At 30.5% G+C, this 11,240-nt stretch overlaps 2 protein-coding genes across 2 annotated transcripts in view; both read left to right on the top strand.

Moving 5' to 3' along the window:
- Positions 1–832: 832 nt before the first annotated feature.
- Positions 833–2,407, top strand: LOC145324439 (uncharacterized). Its single transcript, XM_080167025.1, has 2 exons — positions 833–943; positions 2,144–2,407. The coding sequence occupies exons 1-2, from the start codon at positions 833–835 to the stop codon at positions 2,405–2,407; spliced, it is 375 nt and encodes a 124-aa protein (XP_080023151.1).
- A 953-nt stretch (positions 2,408–3,360) lies between these two features.
- Positions 3,361–11,240, top strand: part of LOC145324437 (uncharacterized) — a 33,647-nt gene continuing 25,767 nt past the window's right edge. Inside the window, exons 1-4 of the mRNA XM_080167024.1 lie at positions 3,361–3,365; positions 3,656–3,747; positions 5,627–5,722; positions 8,266–8,334. Coding sequence (XP_080023150.1) covers positions 3,361–3,365; positions 3,656–3,747; positions 5,627–5,722; positions 8,266–8,334 — 262 coding nt within the window. The remainder of the gene's footprint in view (positions 3,366–3,655; positions 3,748–5,626; positions 5,723–8,265; positions 8,335–11,240) is intronic.

Raw genomic sequence — 11,240 nt, 5'->3', positions numbered from 1 at the left:
AATAAATTTTCTAAATAATTGTGATAAATGAAAAACTATAAATGTTGTGTTTGTTTTAATGATAATTTGAATGTATTTGGACATTTTTTAAACAACACATTAGATGCTTGTTTAGCAATTGATAAAAAAAACTATTTGAAATTTGTGACAATTAACTGAAACTTCATTCCATATTAGGCATTTTGGTAGATTCTATTATCTTGTAAGTAAACAGAAACAAGGATGACAACATCCATAAAAGTGAAGCTTTAAAAAGGTAGGACAAACGAACATTTACATTTGTAGAGTGTCAGAACTGAATAATCAGAATATAAATGTATAAAAGAAGTAATAAAATTTTAAGTAAATTAAAACTGCTTAATTACAGGATAATGTTTAAGGACATACTTACATTTTAGGACTTGATTATAGAAATGTTCCGCATAACTCAACATGTTTAAAATGGACGTACGGACATTCTGGTAATGATAGGACAGTTCAAACATGCTTTAATTAACGAAAAGAATTAACCGTTACGGACGGACTGGCCCTAATTATAGAAAAGCTTCGATTTTAAAAAGCCCTACACACTGTAAAATTATAGGAGACACTTTACTAAATCTTTACTAAATCGAGTGCGAAGCTACTCTATTACCGTGATATGTTAGTGTGTATGTCCAAGAACTAATGATACATAAATTATTTTGAACAGTGAATTTTAAGAATGAAAAAACATGAAAAGTAATTTTGTGTTTTTTTATTGAACTGTTTTTTTTTCATCAAAATTAGAGTTATATTGCTGCTTAATTTTTTTTGTATAAAAAGAAAATATAGAGATGGACAATTTTTTTAGATGAAAATGGAAGAGCCAGAAATAAAGAAAGATATGAACTGGTTGGCTATAGAAAGACAGCTGGAGCTAGTGAGACAGGGCCTGCTGCAAAAGCAGAAGATTTTTCAAAAGGTTTGTTTCTTTTTTGTTTGTTTACTAGTTGCTTCGCCACTGGACTTTGGGGGATGTCGGAGGACGCCAGGAAAATAGCTACCCTGAAAGTATGATCATTATGAACCAATTCCGAGATCTCAATAATTATATGTTAGGAAAGAACTAGAAGTGCAAAACACCGTTTCTCTATTTTAATGATTTCAAACTTAGTGGTAGGCTACAAAAAAAAGTAATGTATAATAAGTAACGTCTGATAAAGCATTCTTACTTTTAACGCAAAGCATATGTAAGCATCAGTTTTAACGTCTTATGTTATGACGTGTTTTTCAGACACTAAACTACCCCCCCCCCCTTTTTTTTGACGAGTGGGTACCTGTAAATTTTTAGCGCCATTTTAGAGATCTTAATGAATAGACAGTCTTATAGTATTAAGACTTTTATTTATTCTTGAATTTTTAGTCCTACTACAGGGTGTTTTTTTAATAGAACAAAAGTATTGCTTAATTAGACCCTCTTATAAATGACAGAAATTAATAATCTATATTTTATTTTCTTCATTGGGTTGGGGAGTTTTTGTGTAAGTAAAAAATATTTAGCGATTTTTAACAAATTATGCCTTAAAAACCGGTTTTCCCAAAGTGCCTAATTTTGGAAGATTTATGGATCAAGACCAATTTAAAAAGTGTGCAAAAATGCGTATATTTTTTAATTTTAAATTGCGCGGCTTGTGTTAATAGTAGAAAAAAATTATGTACACCGTTTTTAGATGCTGTTTGTAGTTTAGGAGCTACGTGAGATAGGTTGAAAAGTTTTAGGGTAAGTTGGAACATTTTACCATGTAGCTCCTAAACTATACGTAGCACAGGAATCGTACTTAAATATCCAAAAACTAGAATATATGATAATTCTAACGGTATGCATAACATTTTTCTATTATTGACAAAAGCCGCGCAATTTGAATTTTTAAAATGTTCGCATTTTTGCACACCCTTTAAATTGGTCATGGTCCATTAATCTTAAATTAGGCACTTTGGGAAAACCGGTTTTAAGGCATACTTTATTGAAAATCGAAAAATATTTTGTAATATACAAAACTCCCCAACCCAATGAAGAAAATAAGATATAGATCAATGATTTCTTTTAATAGTAAGTGGGTTAAATTAAGCAATACTTTTGTTCTATTAAAAAAACACTCTGTATATTTCATGTTATTCCCAGGTCCTGCAAAAGCAGCAGAAGTTGATAGAAAAGCAGACAGATGTTATCAACTATCTGAACCAAATATTAAAACAGAAAGGCATAGAAATCAACATAAAGGACATGAAAGCATTTATGAAGAAATGTAACACAACAAGGAAGAAAAAGAATGGTAGTAGCGGCAGCCCAGCTAAAGTTAGCGCAGTTTCTAAGGCGAAGAAAAATATGTTACCAGCAGAAACTATGTTGAGACTCAATCTTGCTAACCTGACTAGGAAAAGATGATGTTTTATCTAAGAAATAAGATTTAAATATTTTTTATGGTGTATAAACTTCAAGCGTTAAAAAAACCGCAGCGGCATCAAGAATAACAACATCCATAAAAGCAAAGCTTTTAAATGAGAACGAACATTAACACTTGTAGAGTGTCAAAACTTAATAATCAGAATTTTAATGCATAAGTTTATACAAAATTGTAAGTAATCTTGTTGCAAAACTGATTAAATACTGATTTTAGGACTGGATTACAGAAATGCTTCGCGCATAACATTGTTCCTTGTTGTAATTGTAATATTTAAAAAAAATGAGATGAAAATGATTATTTTCTTTCTGGTAACGATCATAGAGTTGTTGCGCTTTCTAAGTTGTAGATATCTGCCTGCAAAGTTTGAAATCGATAAGACAATTCTAACAGTAAACAGCTTATATTAACGAAAATAGTTAACCGTTACGAACCGACCGACCCGAAATCTATAAAGCATCTTCTTTTAATAAACAATTAAATCACGTATAGTACTTTAAACGATGGTTAGTCAGACTTACAAAATGCTCCGGCTATATTGTAGTATCGCTTCTTAAAAACTAGGCAAAACTAAGGATTAACAAAGATTTACTTGAAGGGTTTGATAATAAATAAATTATCCGTATATCCTCAGTTTTTATGCAAGAATTTGAATATTAAACATACAGAAATGTTATACTATTCCACATTTGTAGGGAATCTTTTATACAGTTTTTGTTTGGTTGACCTTAAAGATTAAAAATAGTTATCAATAATCTGGAAATAAAGATATACCTGAATTTTATTACCTTAAACATTAAACTTTCAGTAACGAAGTTAGTCAATAATTTACTTTACCTTCCGTCAGTCCACCCGTTCAATAGTCAGTCCGCAGTTCTATAGGGCTGCATTTTAGATAGACTGTAAAGGCAACCACAGTTATAGTGTGTGACTGATTATGACGTAACAAAAAAAATTAGCCAATGAGAGTCCGTTATTGACCAATGGTAAAATTTATAGTGGCCTCTCATTGGCTAATTTTTTTTGTTACGTCATAATCAGTCAGATACTATTACTGTGTTCTTTAAAGGCATTAAATGTTCACATTATTTCATATGGAATTATAGACAATGTTTAACAAGTCACGTGACCCTCAAGACATCACTATTGCATTACTATACGACAAACTAAGCAAAGTTTTAAATGTAAAGTAGTAGTGCACCTAAAAGTTAAATTATCATCTTGTAAAATAGTTTGTATGAAAGGAAAGAGAGAAAGGAGCTTCAAGCTAATCCAAGTCTAGATTCTACTATATCCAGTGTTTCTACATTATCTAGTGGCCAAGGTAATAGATATAATAGATTAGAGTAATAAAGAATAGAATAGAATAGAATTTATTAACTAATGCAATACATTTAATCATTAAATATACATAATCATATTAAAAATTGCATAGCAGGGAGTAATTAAGCCTTGGAGTAGGCCGTAAATTTACCCCTTTAATTGATTTTATTTTTCATTTTATTTATAGTTAGAATTACACAAATTATATAAAGATATTTACACAAATTAGATAAAAAAATAGATATATAATTAGGTGGGTTGACTAAATAACTATATACAGTTACAGAAATTGGTACAGACTTTATTTCTTACAGGAAAAGCATTTTCTTTTGTTGCAATGAAATGATTTATACTAAAGGGCTACATATAAATCCTAGTCTAGATTTAGCAAGGTAATAGATATAATAGATTAGAATAATAAGAAGCTACATATGATTCCAAGTCTAGATTCTACTATTTCCACTGTTTCTACCTTAACTAGTTAGCAAGGTAATATATATAATAGATTAGAGTAATAAGGAGCTACATATAAATCCTAGTCTAGATTCTACTTTATCCAGTGTTTCTACCTTATCTAGTGGCCAAGGTAATAGATATAATAGATTAGAGTAATAAGAAGCTACAAATAAACCCAAGTTAAAATTCTACTATTTCCAGTGTTTCTACCTTATCTAGTGGCCAAGGTAATAGATATAATAGATTAGAGTAATAAGAAGCTACAAATAAACCCAAGTTTAAATTTTACTATTTCCAGTGTTTCTACCTTATCTAGTGGCCAAGGTAATAGATATAATAGATTAGAGTAATAAGAAGCTACAAATAAACCCAAGTTTAAATTTTACTATTTCCAGTGTTTCTACCTTATCTAGTGGCCAAGGTAATAGATATAATAGATTAGAGTAATAAGAAGCTACAAATAAACCCAAGTTTAGATTCTACTATTTCCAGTGTTTCTACCTTATCTAGTGGCCAAGGTAATAGATATATTATATTAGAGTAATAAGGAGCTACATATAAATCCAAGTCTAGATTCTAATTTATCCAGTGTTTCTACCTTATCTAGTGGCCAAGGTAATAGATATAATAGATTAGAGTAATAAGAAGCTACAAATAAACCCAAGTTAAAATTCTACTATTTCCAGTGTTTCTACCTTATCTAGTGGCCAAGGTAATAGATATAATAGATTAGAGTAATAAGAAGCTACAAATAAACCCAAGTTTAAATTTTACTATTTCCAGTGTTTCTACCTTATCTAGTGGCCAAGGTAATAGATATAATAGATTAGAGTAATAAGAAGCTACAAATAAACCCAAGTTTAAATTTTACTATTTCCAGTGTTTCTACCTTATCTAGTGGCCAAGGTAATAGATATAATAGATTAGAGTAATAAGAAGCTACAAATAAACCCAAGTTTAGATTCTACTATTTCCAGTCTTTCTAAATTATCTAGTGGCCAAGGTAATAGATATAATAGATTAGAGTAATAAGGAGCTACATATGATTCCAAGTCTAGATTCTACTATATCCAGTGTTTCTACCTTATCTAGTTAGCAAGGTAATAGATACAATAGATTAGAGTAATAAGGAGGTACATATAAACCTTACATCTATTATTTCAGATTTCCTCAGCTGTTATAAAAGATGGAACGCTCAATTTTAATGTTTAGATTATCTTAACCAAAGTAAATTTTAAGTATTTTATATTATTAGCTGTCAGACTACTTATTTTCCAAGTTATTTTTTGTATTCTTTACTCTTTCTCGGCTTTTATGAATGATAGCCCCCTAACTTTTCTCTTTTTAATTTGCGTGTTTCAATACTTTTTAAACTTTGTTCTAGAAATGTTTTTAATCTTGTCCTTATATTTACTGTTGTTCAGGACATTCTGGAGCTGCCAGCCTGGATAGCGGAACTCCAAGTTCTGGATCCAGTTTTGTTACAATCAGTGAAACTACAACCATCAGCGATGATACAGGTAAAACATTTTCTCGAATTCATTCGATTCCGGTGGACAGGAACCGGTTCTCATACGAAAAATTTATGTCTAGCATCGTATTATATCCAGCTTTCTACGAAAATAAAAATGTACAATCATAAGATTAAAACAATTTTTTTAGCCCGTACCTTCGGCACCTCGGGGCTAAAAAAACTGGCTTTAATCTTAGAATTGCACATTCTATATCCGCGGAAAGCTGTTTATAATACGATGCGAGAAATAACTATTAAAGTCATAGTATTCTGTCTATATGCAATTTTAAGATATTTGGTGTTTTCCCTCTAAATACCTAGAAAGCACAGAATACCCCAAAGCCTTTTCAAGAAGGTAAATTAAAAATAAATGTACTTAGTTTGGACTTTTATGCTTGTTTTTTATTTCCTCTTCCTTTTAGATCATATCTAATAATTAATCTTTTAATTGATATATGCATTATATATCATCCTTAATAGATTTATAGGTAATAAAAAACTGGTATGTCATGAATGCCGCAAAATTAATATTATTAAAATAAGTTTTTTATATTCGCAAGAAGACACAAATGCGAATAACTTCATCAATCTTAGATGTTGGTTTTAAAGGCGCATAAAGGTTTGCTATTTTTTGGGGGAATTTATAAAGACCTTTAATTTTACGGTTATAGTCTTCTTAAAACTTGATTGGTTGGATAAAGCTCTATAATTGGGAATTTATATCAATTTATTGTTTTGATATCTTTAGATCGCTAATTAATTAATCTTCAAATATTTTTAACACAATAAAACTTCGGAGGTTATATTGTATATGTAATAATATAAAAATTAAGCAATAAAATTTCATCAAAAAAATTAAATTACAATCCTAACTTCCTTTTCATTATATTTGAATTAATTAAATTGGATCGAGTCAGTGATACGACTGAGAGTTTTTATACACGACTATGCTATGAAATTACATTTGAAATGACTTAAAGAAGGCCAACGTATAATCTGGAATGGCTGATAATAATCATATTGAATGTAGAGCTGGTTATATATGTTTTGTCTTATGATATACAAATGTTTATAAACTTTAAAATTGCCGAAAAGATACCTTATTCTTATTTTTCACCTGATCCTATAAATTAGATCTTTATTATATAACCATCGCTTTCATACAAAATATCAAATTTCAGATTAAACTAATCTTTCTTTAATACTGAAACCTTACAAAAAATGGATGGTGTTTAAAAGAGGAGCTTTTCAATATATGGTCGGTTCAGTCATCCATAAGTAAGCAACGGTTTTTGTTAACTGTTAAGATGTTGGAATTGTGCTACCGATTTCAAACTTAGATTATTTGTGACATAGCCTTGAAAAGTTTTGTTTTTTAGATTTTACTCAATTTTTTTAAAATTGAATGAATTGTTACTATACATTTGTTTATGATTTTTTTGCTCGCCTTTTGATTTGTTAGGCTTCGCTTTTGTGGATGTTGTCATTCATGTTTGCTAAGAGAGATAGGTTGAGTTTTTAACGAGTTCACTATATTTGTTATTATTTGAGTAAATAAAATCATAATAGAATTGTGATCATTAAAATTTTGATTTCAGAAAAAAATCAAACTTGCAAATCTTTGAAGAAATTAAAAATCATTGGAAAGCCTAAACATAGGAAGTAATTTTGGTGTCCTATTACTTCTGCAAAATGTATTACATATAGCATTCATCAGTCTGCAATTTATTAACACAGCACAATATGCCACTTTCGCGCGCCTTACTATCGTCATCCTCTTTTCACTAATTTGATTGTTATTTGCATTTGTTAATATAAAACACTTTGAGGACAAGATACTGTGGGGAAATGATATCATACCAGTAATTTTCTATTGTAAAAATTAGTAAGATTCAGAATCTGGAAAATTTTAATTGGTTAGCTACTCAATAAATCATTTTGTCTGTCATTAACCATTTCTTCTTTTTATCCTTCATTTTTCTCTTCTAACAAAAAAGAACAACGTATGCTTTTAATAAAACCATAGGATTATTCATAAAATTCAATGAATGATCTCTAAAACGATGGTCACCAAAAGGTTTGTCTGTATGTCTGCCATACCAGTTCACATTTGAAATTTGACAAGCCAGGAAGTAGGAGGTGTGTGTATGCACTTCGGCAATTTTTACATTGGATTTTCATTTTTTGCTAAAGCAGCAGAAAATAATTTACTGATGTGTTTAGGGGTTTGTATGTACCTTAAAGGTCATTGTATCGGAAAGGGAGAGTTCCTTGAGTCATTCATTGTGCTCTTTGTGAAAATCCTTATGCCTCATAAACCTTACTCTGTTGAGTCAGAAAAGACGACATTTCCTCTAAATTTACCTTCGATAATGCGGCATTTGTGTGCGCGAGTTTTTTGTTGTCTCTGCTAGTGGGTCAATCGCCTATCAAGCGGTTTGACTGAATGTGTAAGATCTCTAGTCATATCGCGGTGATACAGTCATTATTTTTTTTCATTTAATAAAGGCTTAAGTTTTTATGACAACTAATCATGTTTTTTTTTTTCAGAATTCCGGCATCCAGATGTTAGCTCAAGGTTCAATGGGTTCAATAGAAATCCTTTCTTCTCTTTGTCCGGTAAGGAATCATTTAGTCTGCCTTCAATTCCGCATATTAAATCATCAGCGTTTAGCTTTATAATCGCCCAAAAGACACAATAGCAAATTGATAAGAGGTGTGTTTAATGATGGGAGTAAATCATTTTGTTATGTGCGGAAGTTTAGTGGGAGGGTCACAATACAACTCCCTCCCCCCTCTCTCATAAAATTGAAGCTGAGAAAACATTCCTTTGTCTTTTTTCACCTCTTTAAGACATACATCCCCCTGGCAAAACACTGTGCACGCCACTGGTTGCAAAAAATGGAGTTCTAATTATCTGTGATACATGTGCAGAATTGAATGTCTTTTTAGTTGTTGTGTTAAATTCACTATTTAGATGCGCAGCTACTCTATTAGAACGTTTAAACACCACGTTATTTTTTTAGTTTCGTACCTACTCTACAATACAATTGAAAATATTCTTGCTAATTATATTGGTTAATTCTTATGACAGGATTGATAATAACAAAGAAAATTCAACCTAGCATTAATTTAATTTCTATTCTGACGTCAATCAATATTTTTATATTATAAAATTTAGCAGCAACTTTGGATGTTGTAATCCTTGTTTTATGCTACCCCCCTAGTTTCGGTCATCTAGTCATAAATCTTTTAATGAAAACATAATTTTTATGATAATTAATTGTGATTTTCAAGCTACTCAATGATTTCAAATCACAGAAAGAATATTTATAATGTGAATGTACTTTATATTAGGCGACAAACGACGGACAAATTGAAAGCCGACTATATATTTACTTTCATTGGTATAACCTTTGTCTTCATGTCTAATTGTTAAATTTAGAATATAATTAACATCTATTGTTTGTTTAATATTTTCTACCACTAACTAGACCAAAAAAGTGGTTTCTAAATGTCATATTATATGATACAAGAATGACAACATCCATAAAAGCGAGACCTGAGGTGGATTGTTTAAAAAAATTGCCCCACTAATCGATTAGTGGGGCAAAATTGTTTTCGTGAAAAATCCACCAAAATCACATTAAAAATATACAAAAATTAAACAAAATCATAGAAGGGAATTCACATAAGATTTTATTTATTTCTTGTAGATATTTTATGTGATTTTGGAGGATTTTTCACGAAAACAATTTTGTCCCACAAAGCGATTAGTGGGGCAATTTTTTTAAGAATCCATCCAACCCTGTTATAATGCAAAATTAATTTTTTAAACAGAGTATGTTCACGTTTTCTTGTCCAATGAAACAAAAACTATTTTTTTAAAATTATAAAATGAATTAAATAGACGTACTGATGTTTTTTAATGGCCATAGAGTTGCTACACTTCGTAGATGAAAGATCATTTTGTTACAGATATCTACATACATAGTTTTATGTGAATTAGACAATTCTAACATATATGAAATTAATCCATTATGGATGGACACATTCTAAGTGTATAAAAGCTTCATTTTTAAGGTTATCAATTAGAAAAGAAATAAAAGAATCCATCTTTATTTTTTATTGTTAACAATTATTAAAGACAAAATTCAATCCCAGGATTGAAAAGATAACAAATCAAGATTTAAATCTTAATAACAAATAAAAACACATTACAAAACATTTTCGATAAAAAGCAATGAACGAAATAAGCTAAACGGTGCTTTACCTCAAAGTGCAAGGCGAGAATAACCAACCCCCCTCTTAATCGCCTAACTCTGCAGGGTTACCCTTTAGTCTGTCCTCAATATAACCTAACCTAAGTGCTATAAAAGGAACTCCGAAGGAAATTCAGCAAAACTAATCAGAATTTCCCATTGTTAGTAAATTTATGTCAAAGGTTGTAGAATATTACACATAATTTTTGTTAAGATTGCAGAAGACTTTTTGATTGCCGTATGTATATTATTATGCATATCTTTGTAATTGGGAATAGTCCCTTCGTGACAACGCCTCTTAAGGGGCGATACATCGTATTTTTAAAATGGCTTTTCATAGCTTATTATAGGTTAGATTATGTTATATTGGGTTAGGTGATTGCCCCACATGGTTAGGTCATTAGCCCCGCTGGGTTGAGCCCAACGCAGGGGCTAGAAATAGGAGAAATCTACTGTGAAAAATACGTAGAATCGCCACTTAAGGTGCGTTGCCACGGAAGGACTATACCCCATAAATATTGTTGTAATTTCTGCATACAAAAAAAAGAATTTTTGATTTAACCATCCATTCAATCTCTGAACCGCACTTGTTAAAAGCTGAACATTTTCACACTTAGACTTTGTCCGTCTGAACATCGGTAACATACAACTCTCATTGTAAATTTATGTGAAAATTGGCTTACGGAAACCAAGCCTTGCATAATGATTCTTGTAACAATAGGAAAAATCATTAACGCAATTCTAAGTACGTACATTTGATATAATATTTAAATAAGAAAATTGTCTTATTGTTTGATTTTGAAATGGTGATTACAATGTAAATTAGGGAACACAGTAATAGTGTCTGACTGATTATGACGTAACAAAAAAAATAGCCAATGAGAGGCCGTTATTGACCAATGGTAAAATTTATAGTGGCCTCTCATTGGCAAATTTTGTTACGTCATAATCAGTCAGACACTATTACTGTGTTCTAAATTAGGCACAATGTTAAAAGCGTTGCTTCTCTATAATATCACTTGTGAAAAACCATTCATGGGAGAATTGTTTGACTTAAAGATGAAAAAGTTTGACTAAACTTAAAATTATGAACTCTCGTTGAAAAAAATTTATTTCGCTTTCGTGGATGCTTTTAATATTGTTAATTTTATGTTACATACTTATTCAACCATAGAACAACTTACAAAGTAAGTACAGGGAAATGGGGATGGGTAAATGACATATAAAGTAAACTTTTGTACATACAACAGGGGCGTCCAAGCT

The sequence above is a fragment of the Acartia tonsa genome, chromosome 7 (assembly GCF_053477335.1).
Source record: "Acartia tonsa isolate MP-2025a chromosome 7, ASM5347733v1, whole genome shotgun sequence".
In the NCBI taxonomy this organism is placed as follows: domain Eukaryota; kingdom Metazoa; phylum Arthropoda; class Copepoda; order Calanoida; family Acartiidae; genus Acartia; species Acartia tonsa.
The sequence above is the reverse complement of the archived record's forward strand: the minus strand, read 5'-3'. Positions and strand labels throughout refer to the sequence as shown.

What these genes read in the sequence shown, in the direction of transcription:
- LOC145324439 (XM_080167025.1), top strand. Translation starts at nt 833, where the DNA reads ATGAAAATGGAAGAGCCAGAAATAAAGAAAGATATGAACTGGTTGGCT. An exon ending in AGCAGAAGATTTTTCAAAAG is followed by an intron (nt 944 to 2,143) that starts GTTTGTTTCTTT and finishes TGTTATTCCCAG; the next exon opens with GTCCTGCAAAAGCAGCAGAA.